The sequence below is a fragment of the Lipophrys pholis genome (assembly GCF_963383615.2).
Source record: "Lipophrys pholis genome assembly, chromosome: 13".
NCBI classification, from domain to species: Eukaryota; Metazoa; Chordata; class Actinopteri; order Blenniiformes; family Blenniidae; genus Lipophrys; species Lipophrys pholis.
Genome location: NC_137632.1, coordinates 21,107,531 through 21,134,030, shown reverse-complemented (window position 1 = coordinate 21,134,030; position 26,500 = coordinate 21,107,531). Strand labels below are relative to the sequence as shown.

The 26,500-nt window shown below is 40.1% G+C and overlaps 2 protein-coding genes across 2 annotated transcripts; one reads left to right on the top strand and one right to left on the bottom strand.

The window, feature by feature from the left end:
• Positions 1-1,536: 1,536 nt before the first annotated feature.
• Positions 1,537-12,384, top strand: LOC308118709 (lactase/phlorizin hydrolase-like; the record flags this gene model as incomplete). Its single annotated transcript, XM_080478219.1, has 17 exons — positions 1,537-1,993; positions 3,100-3,164; positions 3,346-3,429; positions 3,524-3,629; positions 3,728-3,806; positions 4,256-4,859; positions 4,943-5,591; positions 5,678-7,228; positions 7,465-7,733; positions 7,842-8,132; positions 8,564-8,762; positions 9,347-9,537; positions 9,731-9,837; positions 11,057-11,188; positions 11,380-11,603; positions 11,796-12,026; positions 12,140-12,384. 17 exons carry the CDS (start codon positions 1,537-1,539, stop codon positions 12,382-12,384), a joined length of 5,484 nt encoding a protein of 1,827 aa, XP_080334345.1.
• Positions 12,385-15,620: 3,236 nt separating this feature from the next.
• LOC308118708 (lactase/phlorizin hydrolase-like) lies at positions 15,621-25,287 on the bottom strand (the record flags this gene model as incomplete). Its single annotated transcript, XM_080478218.1, has 17 exons — positions 15,621-15,988; positions 16,197-16,433; positions 17,200-17,423; positions 17,526-17,657; positions 17,769-17,875; positions 17,959-18,161; positions 18,271-18,469; positions 18,567-18,857; positions 18,966-19,234; positions 19,490-21,040; positions 21,131-21,779; positions 21,863-22,535; positions 22,626-22,710; positions 23,417-23,507; positions 23,605-23,682; positions 24,111-24,181; positions 24,675-25,287. The coding sequence occupies 17 exons, from the start codon at positions 25,285-25,287 to the stop codon at positions 15,804-15,806; spliced, it is 5,658 nt and encodes a 1,885-aa protein (XP_080334344.1). The 3' UTR covers positions 15,621-15,803.
• Positions 25,288-26,500: the final 1,213 nt, after the last annotated feature.

Here is a 26,500-nt window from a genome sequence, read left to right as displayed (position 1 = left end):
CGGTTTGCATGAGCATGCAATCTCCCCACATCATGTAATATCTTAGTAAATCAAGCCCAGACATTCATATCTGTTCAACACAAAGTTACAGCAGGACACGCTTTAACGTCGCCAAAGTTTATGAATCAATATAACTTTGTTTGGTTACTTATCCTAATAACCTTACAGTGACATCGATCACCATCATCAATCAACCTAAATATATTGTTCTGATGTACTTAGTCACTGTTTCTTTGGTGAAATATCTGTGGGTGATTGATGTTCACTGTTGACATTGACATCTGATAATGAGCATGTCAGAAATAAAAAAATGTATTAAAAAAATTACAATTGAATAAAATTGAGTCATCTCAACAATTGATATGAAAAAATACAACAACAAAAAATACGGAAAAAAAAAAAATAATTAAAAAAATATATATATATATATACAGGGTTGGGAAGGTTAATTGAAAACTGTAATCCGTTACAATTACAAGCTACCTGTTAAAAAAAGGAATCAGTAACTTACTCTAAATACCAAAATAAAAAAGTAATGTACCAGAGTACTTTTAGTTACTTTTGGATTACTTCACCAGCAAACATACAAAATGAAGACAAGAAAGAATAGAATGTGTCATCTGCTCAGTGTATTGACAAATACACAAATTGCACTTAACAGAACAAGTGTTGAACTATCAAAACTCAGAAACAAATCAGGTGTCTAACACTGATTCTGACAACACTCTACAGTTAGATAGTAATAATGAGAGGGACGTTCTTCTGACCACCTCGATCTCCCTTTCTCTCTCTCTCTCTCTCTCTCTCTCTCTCTCTCTCTCTCTCTCTCTCTCTCTCTCTCTCTGTTGTTTTTAATGTTGTTTTTTTCCGGACTAAATATAAATGTTTGATGGGTTTGAGAGGCTGTATTTGGCAGTATAAATCACTGATTGATAATAACTGAACAACCCGCTGGATGTCTTTCAATTTGAAGTAAAGCAGTTGAGAGTGAAAGTCACAAGATTAAATCTAAACTCATTCACCGCACACCTCACACTGTGTAGTATATTACAGATTTAGTTTTGGTAATCATACTACTGAGTGAATTTAAAAATATATCTGGTCTGATCACCCGAACAGATTCCAGTATCTAAAGGCCAAATGTTTGAAATCATTAATGAGTGCAGTATTTATTTGTTTATTCATTGTGAGGTCACGTCAACCAAACCGCCTCTTGTTTGACTTCTGTACAGATATTTATGTCATAAATCTCTTCAGTTTGAACCTTTGATTTGTATCAGAAACTCTGGACCACATCATAAATCCTCACAACAGCATGACCGTGACAGTTGTAAAACTGTGGTCTGACTGAAAGTTCAAGATTGTAAACAGGACTCCTATATAAGGTTAGCCCTGCTGGGGCTCATTCATTCCCAACAAGACAACATGTCTTTGTTGGAGAAAACACACCTTTTGGTTTGTCTTATAGCTGCTTTAAGCAGCTGCATGTGCCTAGAGCATGGCGATGAACGCCAGGCCATGTTTCTTGCAGGCCCAATGACCAATGATTTTGACTGCAGTCTTCCGATTCCCCCTGGTACCAAACAGTACTTTGAGTCCCTCCACAGCAGAGGAGTGACTCATTTCAAATTGCCACTGTCTTGGGAGAGACTCCTGCCTACAGGCCTCTCTAAGCAGCCCCAGCAGGCCGTTGTTCGCTGTTACCAGACCTTGCTGAAACAGCTGCATGAGGTGGGACTCCAGCCTCTGGTCATCCTCCACGGATCAGCAGTTACAGAGTCTCTGAGGTCCAGGTACGGCGACTGGGAAAGCCAGGAGCTGGTAAAGATGTTCCAGCAGTATGCAGAGTTTGTTTTTGTGGAGTTTGGAGATCTGGCACAGACCTGGGTGACCCTGAGCAGCTTGGATGAGCTTCACGAAACACACCTGCAAAATGCCCTCAAAGCACATGCCAGTGTTTACCATCGCTACCACCAGCTTTTCCCAGGCAAAGGTAATATATCAGTCTTTCATTGCTTACCAAAAGTTAATCTGTAGAGTGAAATTAGCATTCAGAGCATGATGCTGTTGCTTTAACTCAAAAAAAGAAAATGGCCATAAATAGTCAAATTAAAAAGATTGATTGTTGAAATCTACAAACCCATTGTAATACCCCCCCCCCCCCCCCCCCCCCCAATTTTGGCCAAAAATTAAAGAAGAAATGTGTTTTTGTTAAAGAATGTATTTTGTATTTCTGTCTGAAAATATTGTATAAATGCAGCTTGACCAGTTGTGCTTGATGGTTGTAGACACCCCCCCCCCAAAAAAAACACACAAAAAAAACTTATAATAGTATGAAGACAGAAGTGTTTTATTTTTCTAAGTTGTTTTTTTTTAAATCACCAGTAAAATCCATCCTCATTGAAGAATGTTATTTCTTCTCTTTGAGATAAGCTGAACACTAATTATGGCAGCACAAGTGATATGAATGGTTCATTGACTGTTCGCCACTTGTTTCAAACCCCAAGATAAGGATGATAAAGACATTCATTTGAAAGGCAGTCAAGGTCTTATTGCCAGATGGTGAAAGTCAGATTTTCCTGCAATGCAGTCACAAACATAATGGATAATGCAATCCCCCTCACCTACTTGGGGGCTGAGTAATCTGACAATAAAGCATGATTGGACTAACCTAATGTCATTACTTTCTACTACTAATTTAATATCACGGTTTCAGATAACTCCATTACTTGTTAGTTTGGCTGTGAATGAAGACATTTTAAAAGCTGTTATAAGTCTCATCCTGCACATAAACTTTGCCATCAGCCAAAGCTTTTGTTTTTTTAAATTACTGTTTCACTAAACTCTGTTTCTGTGCAGAAGGAACGCCTCAATAATTCTGAATTTATCCTGAACGAGTATTTGTAGCAACAGATAAACTTTGGCGTACCTCCCTGAGAGTTGCATGCTGTTGTCTGCATCTTGGTAGTTTATTGCAGCTGTGTTATTTTCATGAGTTCAATAAATCTTTCAAGGATCACGAACATCCAGATTATAGAGTAAAGATACATTTTTATAATATTACATTTATATAAGTTAATCACTGATGTCTTTGTGTAGGTGGACAAATTTCAGTTGGGGTGAAAGCCAAGAACATCCAAATAATCCCAGACAACCAACTGCTGGTAAGATCACACACAGTCATATGACAAAACACAATCTTAGGATTAAAGTAGGAATGATGGCTGTCAGGATTTAATCAATATGATAATGTCAAGACTTTTCCTGATGCAATTAACAGTCTGTGTTATGAAAAAGCATACGTTTTTCACATCAACTGCACTCATACCTACATTATTCTCTCAGACATATTTGGATTTCCTGTCAGTCAAAGTTGAATATGACTGTACCACTGGAAGAAACCTGGCTGAGGAACTGCAGACTGTTATGGTAGGTTGGTTTCAATTACTCCAGCTGCATCAATGGAAAATCTTTTTTTATTTATTTTCTGTTACAAGTACTGAATATTTATGTTTTCTTGTAGGGCTTGTGTAAAGACAAACCTTTCATCTTTTATGAGATGACAATCCAACACTGCTCTCCCACACAGTTCCTGGGAGGTAGTGAAATATTTAACGGTATGCTCAATGGTATGTGGATGAAAAGCTGAAATAATCTTTACAACTGATGGATGAATGGAAGAATATAGGAATGGATAAAAAAAAAACATTTTTGGTATATTCTGCAGTGCTGACTCATGGAGACCCAAATGTTCTTGGATTTGACATCATGGATATGTTACGTGCATCTGACTCTTCTCCACAAAGGTAACAAAGGGACTTAAAAACCTGTTAAAGCAGCTAACACACAACAATGTGTTGTGAACCTGTTTTGCCAGAACTAACACCCAGAAAAAAAAGTATAATATTTATTTCCAGCAATACAGTTGACAACAAACATTAATACATTTTTTTAAACATATTTATATGTAGGCAAAACAAACCTGAGAATATGAATGACAGTTTTGGCAGAACAAGTTTGAGAACATTTACACTAAAACAGGAGGTTTGGGTTTTGTTAGTTAAACGCTACAATTAAAGTACAGAACATCTGTTGGCTTTATACTAATGAATCTCCAACTAATTTAATTATGTTTTCTTTCATTGATCATCATACAATGACACCAAAATCATACCAGAGAGACCAGAAATGATGTTCATCAACAACTGTCTTCCTGTTCTGGGTCCTACTGCAAAACTTTGAACAAATTCTCCAGCATGCCCTTATCAACGCGAGACTCCTTCCTGAATGAATCGTTCCCTAATGGCTTCCAGTGGGCCACCTCCTCTGAGTCCTTTAAGGTTGAAGGAGGGTGGTCACAGGGAGGGAAGGGTGAGACCATTTGGGACCGCTTTGGGCATGAAGGTCAAGCTTTTGAGAATCAGACCGCTGACCTTGCATGTGACAGTTACCACAAGGTGGATTATGACGTCTACCTGCTGCGAGGTCTTCAAGTCAACACCTTCCAGTTTTCTCTCTCCTGGGCCCGTATTTTCCCTTCAGGCTACAAAGACAGCCAATCAGAAGATGGAGTTCTCTACTATAACAACCTCATCAATGCTCTTCTTGAATCAGGCATCAAACCTATTGTCACTCTCTACCACTGGGATCTGCCCCAGAAACTGCAGGACCACGGTGGGTGGAACAATGCTTCCATTATACAGGCCTTCAAAGAGTATGCAGACTTGTGTTTTTCCAAATTTGGAGACCGGGTCAAGACCTGGAACACATTCAGTAGTCCGTGGGTGGTGAGCCATGCTGGGTATGGAACCGGTGAACATGCTCCTGGTGGCAAGGACTATGTGGTTTCCTCCTACCAGGTAATGATAATACTAATAATAAACATTTTATTGTTTCACTGGTGCTGTGGTGCATTCAACTCATCAATTATTTCTGTTTTCAGGTCACTCACAATATGCTCAAGTCCCATGCTGAAGCCTGGCATATCTACAATGACAAGTACAGGAAAACACAAGGTGGTCAAGTGGGCATTGCATTAAACTCTGACTGGGCAGAACCAACTGATCCCTCCAAACCTGTAGATGTTGCTGCTGCAGATCGCTACCTCCAGTTTATGCTGGGTTGGTTTGCACATCCCATATTTGTAAACGGAGACTATCCACCAACTCTGAAAACTCAGATTGAACAGAAAAGAACAGAGTGTCCGTCCTCCGAGCCCGCAAGACTACCAGTTTTCACTTCTGAAGAGATGAAGAGAATCACTGGAACTGCTGACTTTTTTGGACTAAACCATTACACCTCCCGGTTAATCACCAACATTAATGGTGGCTGCACCCCAGGTCCTGAGGGGGTGGGTAACTACAAAGCAAATGTGGATCCCTCATGGAACTCTACAGCTTCTGACTGGATCTACTCTGCACCCTGGGGCCTCAGAAGGCTTCTCAACTACATTTCCACAGAGTACTTAACTACTGCCAAAGTACCAATCTATATCACTGGGAACGGTATGCCAACAGAGTACATTGGGGATGTCATCAATGATCAGAGCAGAGTGGAGTACTTGAAGAGTTACATCAATGAGGCATTGAAAGGTATGTGGAGAATAATAATTCTTTCATACATTTCAAACATCTATAAACGCAGTATTGTGGCTAAACATCTTCATTCTTTCCAACAGCTATAAACTTGGACAACATAAATGTGCAGAGATTTACTGTACAGTCGCTTCTGGATGGTTTTGAAGGTCCACAAGGCTACAGTGAACGTTTTGGTCTGCACTATGTAGACTTTAATCTGGCTGACAGACCCAGGACCCCAAAACAGTCGGCCTATTTTTACTCACAGGTCATTGAGAAAAATGGTTTTGCCACCAACACTAAATTCCATAGTTCACAAGGGAAAAGCCTGGAGTTAAGGAAGGTAGGGCCATTGCCTCCCTCCACCGTCCCATCCGCTGCCAAAGATGTTTGGAGAAGATTCACAAGTCAAACAAATTTGGAAAGGAAGCTCTATCATTACGGTACTTTCCCAAAAGACTTTAGCTGGGGTGTTTCAACCTCTGCATACCAGATTGAAGGTGGCTGGAATGCTGATGGGAAAGGGCCCAGTGTCTGGGATACCTTCACTCAAAAACCTGGTAACATCCCTGCAAATGCCAATGGAAATGTAGCCTGTGACAGTTACAACAGAGTTGATGAAGATCTTTACATGCTGCGAGGTCTGAGGGTAAATTCATACAGATTTTCTATATCCTGGTCCAGGATCTTTCCAGATGGGAGACGTACCTCCCTGAACCAGGAAGGGGTCGACTACTACAACAGGCTCATTAACAGCCTTGTAGCAGCTGGTATCTCCCCAATAGTAACACTTTATCATTATGACCTCCCTCAAGCTTTGCAAACTAGTGGTGGCTGGGAAAACACTGAAATGATTAACATTTTTAATGACTTTTGTGACTTCTGTTTTGCCACTTTTGGTGACAGAGTGAAATTTTGGATAACTTTCCAGCAGCCCTACACAATTGCCTGGTCAGGATATGGACTTGGAGAGTTTCCTCCAAACGTTAAGAATCCAGGAACAGCACCATACCAAGTTGCACACAACCTCATAAAAGCTCACGCTACAGCTTACCACACATATGATGAGAAGTATCGCACTTCCCAAGGTGGAAAAGTCTCCATTGCCCTAAATGCTGATTGGTTGGAGCCTCTCGATGTTAATACTCCCCGTGAAATACTTGCTGCTGACCGTGCAATGCAGTTCCAATTGGGTTGGTTTGCCCACCCCATTTTTAAGAATGGTGACTATCCTGATGCAATGAAGTGGCAAGTTGGAAACAAAAGTGAATTCCAAGATCTTTCAACATCAAGACTACCTTCCTTCAGTGACGAAGAAAAGAACTTCATCAGGGGAACTGCTGACATGTTTTGTGCAAATCATTACACTACAAAAATAGCAAGCCATGTAATAACTCGGATAACTCCCCACTCCTTTGAGAATGACTGGGACTTTGCACTGAAAGAGGAAAGTGATGCACCAAGCACAGTCATCAGTAACCAGAGAGCTGTGGCTTGGGGCTTGAGAAGACTTCTTAACTGGATCAAAGAGGAGTATGGAGATCCAGAAGTTTACATTACTGAGAATGGAGTGGCAACAAACACTGCAACGACATATGATGACACAGACAGATTTTTTTTCTACAAAACTTACATTGATGAGGCTTTAAAGGGTGAGTGTACACATGAATTACCAAAGTTTTTGTTTTTTCAACACTGTTAAGGTCCATGATGTAGTGGAACTTAACTTGACACAACTAGTGTTTTTAAAAAATATCAATTAACCCCACTACCCCTTTTTTTAATCATCTTTATTTAGATTTCTCAGAAAAAATAGGCCATGTTTGACAATATAAGTTACACTTCTCTAGTTTATCAGGTTATATCTATCTCATCATTTATTTTACAGCTCACAATCTTGATGGAGTGAAGGTGAAAGGATACATGGCTACATCTCTCATGGATTCCTTTGAGTGGCTCAGAGGATACCAACTTGCATTTGGTCTACACCATGTTGATTTCTCAAATCCTAATCAGCCAAGGACACCAAAACGCTCAGCACATTATTACTCTAAGATCATAAAGGACAATGGCTTCCCATTGCCAGATGATGAGAAGATTCTTCACGGACATTTTCCCAAAGGTTTTCGCTGGAGCACTGCCAGCGCTGCTCATCAGGTAGGTCAACGCCACACATCCTTTTCAACAGCAACAGATAATAATAATTTTGTAGTGTTTGAATGGAACTGGTATGAGATGTTTTTTTTTGTTTGTTTTCAATTTTAGATCGAAGGGAGCTGGAGAACTCATGGAAAAGGGTTGAGCATCTGGGACAAGTTTTCACATACCCCTTACAGAGTGGCAAACGGTGACACTGCGGACCTTGCCTGTGACAGCTTTAACAAGATTGATGAGGATGTGGAAGTGCTCAAGAAGCTGAAAGTGTCCAACTATCGATTTTCGATCTCCTGGCCAAGAGTGCTGCCTGATGGCACTACCAGATACATCAGTGAAGCTGGACTGGACTACTACAGTAGATTGATAGATGCCTTACATGCAGAAAACATTCAACCACAGGTAGGTAGTGGCATTTTCTGTATCACTAAAAGACAGATTTTATCATTGAATTTGATTGAATTCAGTGTTTTTTTCTTTCTTTCTTTATTTTACCAGATAAGAATAGCATGTGTAGCATTTAAATATACTTGACTTTGCTAGTTTCTTGTGGAATTAACAGGGTGAATCTCTGATTCATCTTGTGAGGGAGATGACACCACCTTAAAATCTGCATCTTCATAAACAGGCTGTGCTGACATATATTACTGTTTGAAAACCACTGTAAAGTGAATTTTGCATTCCGTAATATGGGACTTTAAAGATGCCTACTATTTCGAAAAATGAAAACCTGCATAGACAATTGCCTTGGTGAAAAACAGTCAATATTACTGATGAGAACTTGATCATAGTTCCAACTGTAAAACCCATCCACACTGTTGTTAATTTTTCAGGTTACCTTGTATCACTGGGACCTTCCCTTGGCACTACACAGAGTGGGAGGCTGGGAGAATGAGACCATAGTCCAGCGATTCAGAGATTATGCCGATGTTATATTCAGTAAACTCGGGCACAAAGTGAAGTTCTGGATCACTCTCAATGAACCATACATTGTGGCCAACCTTGGCTACGGATATGGCACTTTTGCTCCAGGTAACAATTTCCTCTATGTCACAGGCCCTCTGCCTTGAACAATCTTGAGCATTCATCATTGAAAAATATTTCTATTATCTAGATCTTTTATGGCACTAATTTTTAATCATCACAGTATTTGTTGGAATATAAACAAAATGCTGCTACACCACCACCACCACTGAAAAGCCTCTATTATTACTTTATTTGACTAAAAGCTCAAACACAAGAAGAAGAAGAAAGAGCTATACAGCAAAAATTTTAATAAAGATTAAAAAAAAATATACAGATGGAAACAGCAGCAGAAAGAAAATTTAGAGTGTCGGAGAAACTGTCAGTGTGATAGGGAAAACAAAAAATGCTAATTGAGGCGAAGAGCATAAATGGTCAAAAGTGGGTTTCCCAACAACAGCTGGTTCTTGATGGTGCGGTTCTGTGTCTGAACATGGAAAAACAAATCAATTTCAAACATCAATGTAACTCCTGTATGTTATTTTTCTCTCCATCATCCAATTGTTTAACACATGTGACTTACAGTATACTCAGTTGCAACTTAAGACGGTACGTAAAGAATCATGCAAAAAAACTATTTTTGAATGTTACAGGTATTATTCGTAAGCAGTACATTGCAGCTCACAACCTGCTCAAGGCCCATGCGGAGGCTTGGCATCTTTATAATGACAAGTATCGAGCAGTACAGAACGGGCTCATTTCCATCACCATCAACTCGGACTGGGCGGAGCCAGGAAACCCATACAAGCAGGAGGACCATGATGCAACTGAGCGCTACTTGCAGGTAGAGAAATACAATAAACGTCAATGCTAGAGTTCTATTTGCCATACGTTACTGCTTTTTTCTCCTTCACTGCTAACCAAACAGATGAGATTTAATCGGTGAGTTCAGCAGGTCCCCCTTGTAGTCTTTCTTGTAGATTATTAACTTTTAAGACACCTTTGACTAATTATGTTGGGTACATATTGTTCTACAGTTCTTCATTGGCTGGTTCGCCCACCCCGTCTTTAATGGTGATTATCCTGAGCTGATGAAAAGAATTGTTCGTGAAAGAAGCCTTGCTGCAGGACTTCCACAATCACGGTAAAAAAAAATTAAAATCGGTACTGTACTATTATATGCACAGCACTGACTTTGGGTTCATACAAGGTATAATATCAGTCCCTAGGCCATGATGTTGAGGTTAAATCCATCAAAACACAGGATCTAAGGAATTGTTTCAAAATCGGGGTCCTCCCATGGTGTTTGTATAAACCTTTTAAAAAAAAAAGAGAGAGTAACTGAAAGAATTTTAAATTCTGAAATAAACTTTAGGGTAAAACCATCAGCTCAACAGTTCAGTCTCAGCAGCATGCTCCATATAAACAATTATCAGATATGTTGACGTAAGTGATAAATAAAAGCTATGCTTGTTAGTGCCTTGTGGATCCAAGAGCCATCAAAAAATCTCATCTACTTACGTGGAAAGAGCATTGGAGCGGCTGTGGCTCAGGTGGTAGTGTAATGTACCAACAATGTAATAATGACCAGTAACATTATACCTGCCAATAATGTAATGTTTTTTTGTCATTTTCAATGTAGTAAAGCCAATAATGTAATAACTTGTTTATAGTGTAATATGATAGTTGAACCATTGCCAAATTAACATTTTGCAAACATTCTAACAAGGAGTATTACTGCAGGCATTATTGGAATAATATTTAAAAAATATAAAAAAAATTCTTGAAAATAAAGCCTCTTTTTTGCCGGTTTTGTGCTTTATCAAGAGTAGGTATAGTGGATGGTATGGACATACTCATTCATTGAGGATACATACTGTGCAACACTCAATTCTGATTGTAAAGTTATTTTAAAAATGGCCAAGATGATTACATTACTGGCAGTTGGTACAATTCATCTTTTAGTCTTATGTCCCCCTGTATATATGGAGAAGGTTGCCTGAGCAAAGCACTGATCTGAGCTCCAGAATTCTCACAATGGTGTGTGTGGGTGTGTGTGTGTGTGTGTGTGTGTGTGTGTGTGTGTGTGTGTGTGTGTGTGTGTGTGTGTGTGTGTGTGTGTGTGTGTGTGTGTGTGTGTGTGTGTGTGTGTGTGTGTGTGTGTGTGTGTGTGTGTGTGTGTGTGTGGTTTGAGTCGTGCTGAAGCTGTGGAAAACTACAATATAAGTGATGTCCAGTTACCATTGCTTATCAGGACAGAAAGTCATTCAAACCACGTGAACTGAACAAAGGATGGAATGTCATTTATCTGAGAATTCTTGAATAAAGTAAAAAAAAATAAAAAGCATTTTCTTGTTATGCAGTCTTCCAGAGTTTACCCCTGAGGAAATCCAGAGGATCAAGGGGACTCATGATTACTTTGGTTTTAACCATTACACAACAATCCTCGCATTTCCTGTGAAAAGAGGGAATCTGCAGGATTATGAAGGTGATCGGTAAGTCGAAACCCAAACAAGACATTAAGACACAATAACTTCAACTAAGTAATAAGCACCGTGGGGTTTTATTAATTTTTTGGCACTATCTCACATGAAAATGTTTACATAAAAGGAAAGGTGCTAGAAATATAGGTCAAAATATTCAAATGAAAATTACACAGTCAACTAATCTCCAATCAAATCTACAGGGCAGTTGAAACTGTTGCTGACCGCTCCTGGATTCAGTCGGGCTCTTTCTGGCTGAAGATCACCCCATTCGGATTCAGGAAAATCCTCAAGTTCATAAAGGATAATTATGGAAACCCACCCATCTACGTCACAGAGAACGGGATCTCTGGACGAGGAGAGGTGGACTTGAACGACGCTCACAGAGTACACTACTATGAGACCTACATTAACGCAGCCTTGAAAGGTATCAAAATGGAGAGCAAACAAGATGTAGACAGATTTAATAGAGCTTTATAGCCTAACTTAGTGCGTATACCTTATGAAAAGAAATCACAAAGAGCTGCATCATAAGTTTATGGAATCTTGTTCACGTTTTCAATATTCTGACATGTTTTGGAAGATTGTACCAGTTTCAGTTGTTGTGTGTGTTTTTCAGCACAAGTTCTGGATGGAGTAGATCTGAGAGGATACACCGCCTGGTCATTAATGGACAACTTCGAGTGGGCTGCTGGCTATGATGAGCAATTTGGACTTTTCTTCGTGAACCGCTCCGACCCCAACCTTCCTCGAATCCCTAAAGCGTCAGCGTTTTGTTATGCCACCATCATCAAGTGCAATGGTTTTCCAGATCCAGCCCTTGGACCTCATGAGTGTTTGGAGCCTGAAGGTACGATGTTCTCATATTCAGAAACAATATACTCACTCAAAGATTTGGGTGCAAATACTGAAATTCCCCATGTTTTCTTTTTTTCTTTTCCTTTTGTCAACCTCTGTCTGCAGCTCCTCCTCCTACAACTGCTACGACAACTACTAAGAACCCTACTCCCCGGCCCATTGTCAGGAAACTAGTGGACTTTTTGGGTTTGGAGCTTATGGCTAAAGATGCTGAAGTGGCACTTTACATCCTCTTTGCTTTTGTCCTCGTGGGTGTTCTCAGCATCGCCTTTGTTGTTTATATGCTCCTTAAAACTAAAAAGCAAATGAAGAATGTGTCCAATGACAACTTGAAGATGGAGAGAATGTGAGAAAAAAAGAAAAGCTTTGTAATTTGTATTTAACTTCCACAACCTGTCTTGTTTTCTATCCCTTGTGTTATGGTCATGGATGACTGAGAAGTGTAAACAGTATATAACTTTTTTGTTGCGAATAATAGTTATATTTATATAATTAATTTTCCAAGTTTTTTAAATGTAGCATTTTGAACAACTTAAACTCCTGTTTTTTATGAACTTATATATATATATATATGTGTGTGTGTGTGTGTGTGTGTGTGTGTGTGTGTGTGTGTGTGTGTGTGTGTGTGTGTGTGTGTGTGTTGAGAAAACTGTATGAGTTTAAGTGATTTTGTCAATGTCGTCATCCACCTCTCCCCTAATATGAAAAAAATTAAAAAAACATATATATACTTGTACTATGCCTCATCTCTCTATAATTCTGGATCTATTGACTTGCACTGTGCATGTCTGATGACAGATTCCCTCATTAAGTTCCAATTAAGGGACATTATTTTTTTTACTTTGGATTGTTCATAATTTCCAGTATTTTTTAAAGCTCAATTTGACTTTCAAGAATAGGCCATGATGTTATTGGGGTCTCACCAGACCTCAGAAAAACAGTGCAGCCCCCAAGCATCAAATCCTGGCCCCTCCCCTCTCAAGGGACACTGACTGCCCCCATGGTCTCTCAGCCAGTCGCTGATTGGTTAGAGCTCACAGACACCTTTGAATGCCCCAACCCAATCAAAAGCCATTGGTGCATTCACACTGAGGTTGCAGCCATGCAAGGTGCTGTCAATCCATTGGGAGCAATTTGGGATTCCATGTCTTCCTCAAGCACACTGTGGACAGGTGGAGATGGGAATCCTACCTGCAACCTTCCGATTAGGAGATGACCTCTCTACCAACCGAACCATGCCACCCCAGAGTTAGCACGGACATGCTAACTGCAAACAGAGGAACACCAGCTTCCTCTCGGCCTGGACAACAACCAGCCCCCTTTTTCAAAGACACTAAGGACATGGTAAATATTGGGCATTACATGAGATGATTAGTCAAACATGATGCTAAGCACTGAAATGTTTAACTTTCATGAAGATGTGGTGATTCTATCACTTGTGAATTAGTTCTGTTGGTCACCACCGTTTGACTGTAGTTTCTTGTGATTTGCCATTTTGCTTGTAGTTCCATCACATGTCTCACACGTTCTCTCTGCATCACACACACACACACACACACACACACACACACACACACACACACACACACACACACACACACACACACACACTCCAGCACTGTTCAAGAATCATAAGTTTCTTTTTGAAAAAAGTAAACAAAAACTAAAAGCAGAACAGAATAGAAAGAGAAAAAAAGAAAAAATGCTGATGTTGAACAGTATAGCTCTTATTGTCGTACAGATTGGACAGGATAACAAATCTTTTGACTGGTTTCAGTGGAGAAACTCGGTAAATTTTGACAATTAATCAATTGATTATCTTTTTTGGTCCATCTGCGAGGGGAAATACTGAGCAGGGATACAACAATAGGGGCTTGTGGGTCCAATGTAAGAATTTTTGAAAAACAATGAAAAGAAAGGTTTTTTTGCACTCAATACCTGTTGTTCTATAGCATCGACAGCCATTGCCGAACGTGTTGTCCTTGACACTGCTGGTAAAACATTGTTGATAACTTCTCAATTTGTCCACCAGAGGACAGTCAAATGCTGCTCCTTGACTCCAACAGTGACATACCATTGATATCCCAGTTGCCTCCAAAAGATGCTTTGACCCACAGACACCTTTGTTGTCTCTTCAGCTGTCCTACCAGTTGTTACACTTACTACTTAAAGGTGATAAAGAGCATTACCTTTGGTCAGACCCATGTTGAAGTAGTGTTGGTTCTCAAGGCTGATACTTCTGCCATCAACAGAATTCTGAGTCCCACAAAGAAGCCATTCAATGTCTTCAACTGGTCTAAACTTCACTCTGCTTTCTTTTGGACACTTCCCCACAATGGAAGTGTCTGTTCATTATTATCTGATCATAAATTTAGAGATGTTATGGAAAGTGACCTCATGAAAAGGCCTGCTGCAAGAGGTTGTTTTAATAATTAGGCCGGAAAAATCTGAGCGATTTTACAGAGCCAGATTTAACAATCGGGGTATTTCTTAATTATTTTGCCGTGAAATAATTAGTTTTTTTTCTGTAAGAGTCCCTTTAAATGACTGTGCATTTGGCGCTATATAAATAAAAGTGAATTGAATTGGTATGGTCCCACAGCATGCAATAGTTTAGATCTGAGACTGGGAGTTCCTGTGTTCAGTGTGCATGTTCTACCTGTGTGTGTTTGTGTTCAGTATCTGTGAGGGACTGTTGACCAGTCAAGGATGTTTGCAGCCTTTTGTCTACTGTCAGTGGAGACAGGTTCCAGCTCTCATAACAGCAATATGGAGAGAGCATTATGAAAGATGAAGATGGATGGATTGATGGTGTGGCTCACAATGTTTTCTTCAATCCTACGGCAGCCTCTAGTGGCGGCAGGAGATTTCTACAGAACTCAAAGTGCATCAAGCTTTCTAGACCAACAGGGCACTTCAAGTAATCCCAGCTGTGAATGCAAGGCCCCTGGAGTCACTGGAGTTTCACCTTTAGCGTGTCTGAACACAGCAAACAACACAGTTTGAACCCAACATTCACCTCAAATGAACCGGCCAAACTGGTATCTATCTAAAGAAATTACAAGGAAATGTTCGGTAACAGAGAGAGTTGTTTCACAACATTATGCTGTTGATGCCAGCAGTAATTATGTAGTGTTGAAGTAATGTCACAAACTGCAAGAACATGCATGTTAGGGCCTGTGACTTGCACAGTTTATTTGCTGGAAAAACAAAACACATTCCACAGAATGTGTTTTGTAATTGTGATATTATATAGATTACTGTATAATACATTGTCAGTGTAGTACAGTGTTTGTTGCTCTTGGTATGCTTACTTACATCATTTATTCCATTTTAATTTAAAATCGGGAACAAGGAGCGGCTGTGACTAATTCTGTGGGCTTTCACACTAGTAATGTCAACATAACTCCTCTGTCTAAAATGCTGAGGGCATGAAAGGTGGTGGAGGTTCATTCATTTTACACCTACAGACAATATAAACCACTGTTTACCCTAACATACAGGTCTTTGAAATTTGGGTGAAAGCTGACTCATTCCACCCACAGTGTGAAACAACAACAACAGGGTGTTAAAAAGACGATATCATGGATCATATTATGGATCTTTATTTATTCCAAGTGTAAAGAACAGCAGTAATAATCAGGATCAAAACATGTTACAGAGAACCCTTCAAGTAGGGTTTCAGACATTTAAAGCTTGCGTGTTCACATTTTTCATATTGAGGAGTTTCATTATACTTCATTCAAATTTCTTCTGCATGTTGATAAATTTAGCCTATTCTTGTTCTTGTTAAATGTTTTTTGGCACGAAAGAAGCAAAAAGATGTACAAATCACACCCAAAACCGCAACAATCAGGAGAGCGAATGTGGTGTAAAGTCCGGTCTCAGCATCGGCGAACGTGAGCTTCATTCCGAGGAAATCCACAGCGTCATCAGTGATTGGTGCACTTGTTCCTACAGGGACAACACAGAGGTACCAGGGTGATCAGGTTTACTTTTTTCTTTTGTTTTTTTAAACGTTGGTTGACACTAAATGTTGAACTTCATGTTTTCTACATTTTTCCAAATTGCCCAAAGCTTCCCCCAAAAATTTTAACTTGTCATTTTTCATTATAAATCTAGTTCATATGGCAGGATATATATGCGAGTGTGTCAGTTTCACCTTCCGGCCCGGGATTTAAGCAGTCATTGGGTCCTGAAGCAGGATCAGGGAATCCGTTACAGCTGATTATTGTTGAGTATGAAGAGACCGAGGACTTGGCTATTCGAGGAAGATTAGGGTCTGAATGATTGACATAGAAAAGGCCAAATCTCTCAGAAAATCCAGTGGCCCACTCAAGATTGTCCATGAGTGACCATGCTGTGTAACCTTGGATGTTCACACCATCTGTTTGGAAAGCTGGAAGAAGAATATTTATACTCTTTAACATACAAATAAATAAAATCAATTGTTCTTTTTAGCACTTGCAAGTCAGTTTTCATGGTTTAAATTCACCACAAATTGTTTTGCTGCATCTATTATACTCAAAATATTATATGACATACTATACTATAATATGATTTGACAAAGGCCCCCTTTACACAACGTTTCAAGAGAAAGCGCATCACCTTTGCGTTTTCCTTTTTAGAAAAGTTTCGCATTTATGCAGCAACATTTTGAAAACAATGCTCACTTACATGGAAACAACAGAAATACCGAAAAAGATGTTTGGCTATTAGTGAGTGCTGTTGTTTGTTTTTGTCACATGCTTACAAAGAACAATACAATATAAGAACTAACAGTGGCAAGTACACAGGCATTTGTATAGACAGATGACGAAGTTGGATTATGGGTGAGTCTCAGCTATGAAACTATCAAGTTCTAGGAGGAGACACCATTGTTGTTGTTGTCCATCTACCCGCACATGTGCAGAAGAACTATTTCCTACGGCCGTGGTGCACATACCCTGTAGCGGTGTTTATGCTGTCCACACGGAGATGGAGTTGGCGCATTTTCAAAAATTTGTGTTTCTATTGACTTCGAGCACCGTTGTCATGTAAACGAACACCAAGGACGCGACGAAAGTTTGGTGTTTTTACTTGAAACCGTTGTTGTGTAAACCAGGCCTGAGTCTCTGTATTATTGATCCTGGACTTAGCTCCATTACATAGGAGTTATACAATACCTTTCAAAGCCTGGTTGATGTATTTTTCATAGAAGTAGCTCCTGTAATTATCATTCAGGTCGATTGGGCCCCGCTCTGAAATGCCATTTTCTGTAATGATAATCAGTGGATCTCCATATTCCTCCTTAATGAAGTTTAATATCTTTCGGAAGCCAAATGGTGAAACCTTCAGCCAGGATGAACCCGAATCCAGCCAGGTACGATCAGCAATTGTTCCTGCACCCCTGTAATTGTTTTAATTAGAAGTTGAATTATAAAAAGACAATGTTGGCAGTGTAACAATGTGCTGGGTTTTTTAGCTTTAAAAAAATACCTTCTTTGCTTACCTGTCGGCGTCATAATGTTGAAGCTTTCCGTAATCCACCGGAAATGCCAGGACAGTGGTGTAGTGGTTGAATCCAAAATAATCATAGGTTCCTTTAATCCTTTGTACCTCTGCTGGAGTAAACTCAGGTAACCTGGAAAAATGGAGAAGAAACTGAACTGAAATACTGTCAAAGAAGAAAAAAACAAAACAGTTCCTAAGATACAGTAATCAGAAAATCCTTAATATACATTTTTAGTATTACCTAGATTTTGGCAGGCCAGCAGCGAGACTTCTGTCCCGTATGATTGTTTTCATCATATCGCTATAGTCACCGTTGAAGACAGGATGGGCAAACCATCCAATGTAGAACTGTCAAAAAGGAGACATAACTTACTTACTAAAAACGTCTGCCACACACCTCAGTTGTTAAATATCAAAGGATCCCGGTGTACCTGCACCACACGTCTTGCAGCATCAACGTCCTCTTGTTTATAGGGATTTCTTGGTTCTGACCAGTCAGAGTTAATGGTGATGGAGACGCGTCCATTCTGACTGGCACGATACTTATCATTGTAGAGGTGCCAGGCCTCTGCGTGTGCTTTCAGTAGGTTATGACCAACAATATAAGGCAGTGTACCGGGTCTGAAACTGATACCTTGACACATGGAGAGTGACAGACATTATTGTTGAGACAGATCAAGATTTGTACTTTAGTCTATGAACTTCTCATTGTTTTGTTTGCATTAGCATTACATAAATCTTACCCGGAGCAGCTACACCATATCCATGACCTACATTAGCTATATTGTATGGCTCATTGATGGTGATCCAAAGTTTCACTTTATGACCGAGAGCACTGAAGATGAGATCAGCATAATCCTTGAATTTTGCGACAATAGTGTCATTTTCCCAGCCTCCAACTTTCTGCAGGGCTTGTGGGAGGTCCCAGTGGTACAGGGTGATCTGACGGCAAAGAAGAAGCATTTAGGGCTCAACAAAGCAGGACACTTTCAGTTACTAATATTTATTTGGGTGAGAAGCGACAAAGACTTGCGCTTACATGAGGCTGGATATTTGTAGCAAGCAATGCATCTACCAGTCTGTGGTAATAGTTGAGTCCAGCCTCATTAATGTGTCTTGTGGTGCCATCAGGAAGTACCCTTGGCCAGGATATGGAGAAACGATAATGTGTCACCTTGAGTTGTTTCAATATAGCAACATCCTCCTCAACTTTATTGTAACTGTTGCAGGCAATGTCCCCAACGTCATCGTTGAACACCCGGAGAGGAGTGTGTGCAAACTTGTCCCAGATGCTGAGACCTTTTCCGTCTGCTCTCCATCCTCCTTCAATCTAAGAAAAGTAAACGCATAACAGGGACTTAACACAATGGAACCCAAGCGAACATATGTGCCGTACCCCGATCTAGCAAGATAAAGATGTTTTCAGCTCTGTGCTCACCTGGTATGCTGCTGTAGCAGTGCTCCAAATGAATCCTTTACTGAAATGTCCATAAATCATCTTCTCATCATCTGGTATGGGGAAACCATTATCTTTTATGATGTGGTAGTAGTAATGAGCTGAATATTTGGGTGTTCTTGGTCGATGAGGGTGAGTAAAGTCCACATGGTGCAGCCCAAATGCGATTTTGTGTCCATGTAGCCACTCAAATGAATCCATAAGGGAAGTTGCAAGGTATCCCTTCACTCTCACTCCATCAAGTTCATAGGCTGTTGTTAAAACACACACACACACACACACACACACACACACACACACACACACACACACACACACACACACACACACACACACACACACACACACACACACACACACACACACACACACACACACACACACACACACACACACACACACACACACACACACACACACACACACACACACACACAGACACAGAAAAGGTCATGATGTAAACTGCAAACAACTGAATGTATCATGCAGAGTTTATTTTTACATACCTTTGAGAGCCTCATCAATATAGGTCTTGTAGTAAAATACTCTGTCGATGTCATCCCACGTGGTCTTTGAGTTTGTTGCCACTCCATTCTCAGTAATGTAAACTTCTGGATCTCCATACTCCTCTTTGATCCAGTTAAGAAGTCTTCTCAAGCCCCAAGCCACAGCTCTCTGGTTACTGATGACTGTGCTTGGTGCATCACTTTCCTCTTTCAGTGCAAAGTCCCAGTCACTCTCAAAGGAGTGGGGAGTTATCCGAGTTATTACATGGCTTGCTATTTTTGTAGTGTAATGATTTGCACAAAACATGTCAGCAGTTCCCCTGATGAAGTTCTTTTCTTCATCACTGAAGGAAGGTAGTCTTGATGCTGAAAGATCTTGGAGTTCACTTTTGTTTCCAACTTGCCACTTCATTGCATCAGGATAGTCACCATTCTTAAAAATGGGGTGGGCAAACCAACCCAATTGGAACTGCATTGCACGGTCAGCAGCAAGTATTTCACGGGGAGTATTAACATCGAGAGGCTCCAACCAATCAGCATTTAGGGCAATGGAGACTTTTCCACCTTGGGAAGTGCGATACTTGTCATCATATGTGTGGTAAGCTGTAGCGTGAGCTTTTATCAGGTTGTGTGCAACTTGGTATGGTGCTGTTCCTGGATTCTTAACGTTTGAAGGAAACTCTCCAAGTCCATATCCTGACCAGGCAATTGTGTAGGGCTGTTGAAAGGTTATCCAAAATTTCACTCTGTCACCAAAAGTGGCAAAACAGAAGTCACAAAAGTCATTAAAAATGTTAATCATTTCAGTGTTTTCCCAGCCACCACTAGTTTGCAAAGCTTGAGGGAGGTCATAATGATAAAGTGTTACTATTGGGGAGATACCAGCTGCTACAAGGCTGTTAATGAGCCTGTTGTAGTAGTCGACCCCATTCTGGTTCATGGAGGTACGTCTCCCATCAGGAAAGATCCTGGACCAGGATATAGAAAATCTGTATGAATTTACCCTCAGACCTCGCAGCATGTAAAGATCTTCATCAACTCTGTTGTAACTGTCACAGGCTACATTTCCAGTGGCATTTGCAGGGATGTTACCAGGTTTTTGAGTGAAGGTATCCCAGATACTGGGCCCTTTCCCATCAGCATTCCAGCCACCTTCAATCTGGTATGCAGAGGTTGAAACACCCCAGCTAAAGTCTTTTGGGAATGTACCATAGTGGTACATTTTTCTCTGGAAATTTGACTGGTGTGAAAACTTTTCCCAGACTACTTTTGATTTAGAAGGAACATCTGAGGGTGACAAAGAGGCTGAATAGTGATGAGGATGCATTACAACTGTTGTTATAACTCTACTTTTGTGTGAACTAAAACCATTTTGATTGATAATTTCAGCATAGACATATGCAGATTGCTTTGGTGTTCGTGGTCTATTTGCGTCTTCAAAGTCGACATAGTGAAGACCAAATCTTTCCCTGTAGCCTTGATTTCCTTCAAATCCGTCCATGAGTGACTGCACTGTGAAACGCTGCACATTTATTCCATCCAAGGATATAGCTACAACATGAACACATAAAGCAAAATATTAAAGGTGTGAAAGCTTTCTTCATTTTTTGTTTGAAAACAGTTCAAACTCTTAACACTAACCTTTCAATGCCTCATTGATGTAACTCTTCAAGTACTCCACTCTGCTCTGATCATTGATGACATCCCCAATGTACTCTGTTGGCATCCCATTCCCAGTGATATAGATTGGTACTTTGGCAGTAGTTAAGTACTCTGTGGAAATGTAGTTGAGAAGCCTTCTGAGGCCCCAGGGTGCAGAGTAGATCCAGTCAGAAGCTGTAGAGTTCCATGAGGGATCCACATTTGCTTTGAAGTTGCCCACCCCCTCAGGACCTGGGGTGCAGCCACCATTAGTGTCGGTGATTAACCGGGAGGTGTAATGGTTTAGTCCAAAAAAGTCAGCAGTTCCAGTGATTCTCTTCATCTCTTCAGAAGTGAAAACTGGTAGTCTTGCGGGCTCGGAGGACGGACACTCTGTTCTTTTCTGTTCAATCTGAGTTTTCAGAGTTGGTGGATAGTCTCCGTTTACAAATATGGGATGTGCAAACCAGCCCAGCATAAACTGGAGGTAGCGATCTGCAGCAGCAACATCTACAGATTTGGAGGGATCAGTTGGTTCTGCCCAGTCAGAGTTTAATGCAATGCCCACTTGACCACCTTGTGTTTTCCTGTACTTGTCATTGTAGACATGCCAGGCTTCAGCATGGGACTTGAGCATATTGTGAGTGACCTGAAAACAGAAATAATTGATGAGTTGAATGCACCACAGCACCAGTGAAACAATAAAATGTTCATTATGAGTATTATCATTACCTGGTAGGAGGAAACCACATAGTCCTTGCCACCAGGAGCATGTTCACCGGTTCCATACCCAGCATGGCTCACCACCCACGGACTACTGAATGTGTTCCAGGTCTTGACCCGGTCTCCAAATTTGGAAAAACACAAGTCTGCATACTCTTTGAAGGCCTGTATAATGGAAGCATTGTTCCACCCACCGTGGTCCTGCAGTTTCTGGAGCAGATCCCAGTGGTAGAGAGTGACAATAGGTTTGATGCCTGATTCAAGAAGAGCATTGATGAGGTTGTTATAGTAGAGAACTCCATCTTCTGATTGGCTGTCTTTGTAGCCTGAAGGGAAAATACGGGCCCAGGAGAGAGAAAACTGAAAGGTGTTGACTTGAAGACCTCGCAGCAGGTAGACGTCATAATCCACTTTACGGTAACTGTCACATGCAAGGTCAGCGGTCTGATTCTCAAAAGCTTGACCTTCATGCCCAAAGCGGTCCCAAATGGTCTCACCCTTCCCTCCCTCTGACCACCCTCCTTCAACCTTAAAGGACTCAGTGGAGGTGGCCCACTGGAAGCCATTCGGGAACGATTCATTCAGGAAGGAGTCTCGTTCGATTTGGGTTTGACCTTCGAACTTTTGCCACACATTATGGTAATTGCTTCTGAAATCACTCATCTCCATGTATTCTGGAATGCTGTGGGTTGTCAAAAAAAGAATTGACATGTGAAAACCAAAACAATTTGTATACCATTGCCATTCCTAATTTATCTTTAGAAATTCTTACTTGATTGATGCATCCTCAATGTTCAGTTCACCTAACATATCCGTCACATCAGTGCCCATAATGTTCAGCGCATTGGTTTTCATGACTGTGAGGTGAATACAGCAGAATGAATCATATATACAGGCATCACATTATGTCGTATTTAAAACGTTTTCACACAAATCATAAAGTTGAAATATGCCAGCCTTTGAAAAACTTGTAATCTTATAAATCACTATCACAGAATGAAATTTAAAAAAATTCCATCCAATAAATAACATAACTTAAAGAGGAGGGATGATCCAAGAGGGACTGATTTGTGCAAATTTGTTCCTTATGTTAGAAAGTTTGACTTCAAATCTGATAAACATGTTCTAAAAGTTTTATCTTGCTCACTCGCTTACACAAGCTCCTTTCTACACCCCACCTCTGATGGTTATTTATTTTTAACAGCTTGGAAAATAAATGATTAACCTTGTTAAACTTTACCAGCTCATAGCATTGAGACAAAACCATAGTGATCAATGCCCTTTAATATGACTCCCAAGAATTGCAGCTTTTATGATTATTGTATTGTAAAGGTTTATGATATTGCAGTTTATGATTTTGTTGTAATCTGTTTGGTCTTCAGAAACGAATTACACAGATGAAAAAATTTGCGTTGAAGGATGATGCATGTAACCGTATTCCCACTTACAAGTTTTTAATTGATGAAAACATATGTGATGAAATCCTTTTTTTTTTTGAACGGATACATTTTGGAAAATGGAATGAAATGAACTCAAAACAAATGAAACTGAAATGACATTTACCTTGCAGGAACTGTCCAAGAAGCTGATACTGACTGTTGGTACAATCACGAACTGTCATCTTGTATATCAGGATGGGCAAACCTCCAATTTCCTACAATATAGCATAATGGTCTGTTGCAGTAGCGTAATGGCCTTTTTAGAAAACCATTAGCAAAGTTCAATCAAACATAGTGGCACCCTTCATCTACCTGCAATGTTTTTAGCGCCTTTGCAAAGTTTGCTGACAAATCACAGCTATGGTCAATGTGCACAGTCCAGAAATCCATCTGTCAAAACATGAAGCACAACACGGCATGCCTTTATCTGTACTGACAGTCCCTTTTTTTTTATAACATGTCTTACAATCGGTAAAAACACACAGCAAACCTTTGACTCCTATTCGAAACACTGGCGGACTATGTCGATTTTTGTAGGTGCAATGATCTGACCTAAAAATCTCATTTGTGTTTTTATGATCAAGAAAGACAGCAGAAATATGTCCAGACGGTGTAAATAAAAATAAAATAAAATCAATCAATCAAAATGAATGGCAAATAAAACCAATTAGCAGAGTGTATTATGAGAAAGTCAGTCGCCAATATTTCAATATGAATTATTCTCTGACACTCAAGCACAAACTCTTATGTAGGGAGTGGGAAAAAACATTCTCTAAAAGGTAAACATTTGAAAGGAAGAAGGAGAAGATGCAGCTTACTGTTGTCGAAGCTTTAATGTGGGAAAGAGTAGCCATATCATTCACTCTCAACCCAATCGACAGCCGTCTCCCTGCAAATATCATTATTCCCATGTTATGTATTGTCCTTGAAAAGTACTGATTTCCTTAACTTGTAAAAAAACAACCATGTTTTAAAAAATCTGATTGCACAAATATATGCAAATAATCAGAAGCATAAAAGTTTAATGTAGAAATGTTACAATAATTGATTACTGACAATGCGCTATGATCATTAATGTCAGTTATAAATATTTTGGTGAAAGGTTTTGGTATCAGTTAGTCATAAAGCAGATTTCTGAGAACAGACATTCGATAACTTTCCCATCACCTATACCCCCATTATCATTCATTGAAATAGGGGTCATGAAGCATTGGAGCCTATATGATCTCAAGATGACCAGAAAGCAGAACATGATGCCTGACGAATTATTGATTAAATAGTACTTAAAATTGCAAGAAAAGATGACAAATAAATATGTTTTAGTCACAACATAATCAAAATGATGCCACTAATACTGCATCACGTCCCTTGGTAAAACTCACCTTCTTCTGGAAAGTGTTGATGGTAGAACTGGTAAATGTTCTGGTTGAGCTGGAGGATATTTTGCAGAACACTGGAAGCACCTGCTGCCTGCCAGTCGTCTTCCAAGTTGCTCAGTGTCACCCATGAGTGTGCAAGTGCTGCAAACTCCTGGAAGGCAAATTCTGCATACTGCTGGAACATCTCTAACAGGTCTTGACTCTCCCAGCCTCCGAACCTCAACCTCAGAGCGTCTGGAACTGTCGAGCCATGGATGATGACCAGAGGCTCAAGTCCCACATCATGCAGCTGCTTCATCAGGTTTCGATAGCATAGAACCACAGCCTGTTGGGGTTGGCTCGGGTGGCCTGTGGGAAGCAGCTGAACCCATGACAGTGGCACTTTAAAATGTGTCACTCCTCTACTCTGCAGGTACTCGAAGTACTGTTTAGACCCCTGAGGCATGGGTTCGCTGCAGTCGAAGGCATCGTTCACCCCGGGAGTCGAGCTTTTGCCTGTCGGCTTTTTCAGTGGACCTGCAAGAAGCATAAAGTCCTCTCCTGAATTCAGATCACTGCTCTCACAACCATACAGGCAAAACAAATACAGACACAAAACCCACAACAGATTTTCCATTGTGGGATGGAAAAAAAATGAACTTCTGTTGTCTACTAATAGCCAACGTTCTTCTTCTTAATGCATTCCTACACAATTCAGAGAAGGAGCATGCGAATATTGCAATCTGTGTTGTTTTATTGCGGCGCTCTGATATGACATGATATGGTTAGAAAGACTCTGAACTCACGGAAGAGATAACTGGATCCCCAGCCTGTATTTGTGCTGGCAACTATGAAATGCAAAAAGCTTATTTAAGTATAATGAAGGAAAGGGCTTTTTCTGATTTATTTGAACCCATAAGTCTTCAAATAGATAAATAAATGAATAAATAATCTTAGAAATCACAATAAATGGGAACTAGAGAAGACTTTGTCTATTTCAAACGTACAAGTGGCATTCTGAGCAACATGTACATCTAATCTAAACCCCAAAAGTATTTCTTCTTGCAGTTGAAATTCTCACGCTCTTTTCAGACCGGACCTATTCTTTGACAGTATCCAGCTAAAACTGTAAACAAACTCTTTGGTTGGTTGTTCAACACCTTAGATAATAAGAATAAAAACCCTGTTAGTGTCTTTGGCTTGCATGATTTGTAAGATGTTTCTTTAGAGCAATTTTACTGAATTTGACCAACATTTTGACTAGTTATTGATCACATATTTTAATCCATATTCTTTCATTCCCAGGAAGGGGGGGCAACCTGTGGCTTGCGAGCCACATGCAGCTCTTTGTCTGGCAGTGCCTTGCAGTTTTGCAATTTGCAGACGGTCCCTGCACAGTTGTGTGGGCTGAGGGAATGAAATTGTTCCTGTTAATGCAGTAAATCCTCCCCTTGCCAACAGTTGTAAGTCCATACGGAGATCTATCCTACATTGTGTATGTATTTTCCCTTTATGTTATTTCATTGTTTGTGTGAGAGGGATCTTATTTTTTCAGCCCAATTTGTACGACGTGACTCTTTGGAGTACTCCCTAAGTTTTGTGGCTCTTGGTCTCTGACTGGTTGGCCACCCCTGACAGGTGTAACTAATTTCGTTGGTTTTCCAATGGTTACACCTACAATCAATTAAGAATCACCAATTACCCAAACATTACACGTTTTTTGAATATGGGTGGAAGTTGGAACAACCTGCACTCTACAGATTGCTCAGCATTAATCTGTGAACACCATAATGAACAACTCTGTTTATGGTGTGTGTGATGCACGCCACACAAACTGTCCTCAGACTGAC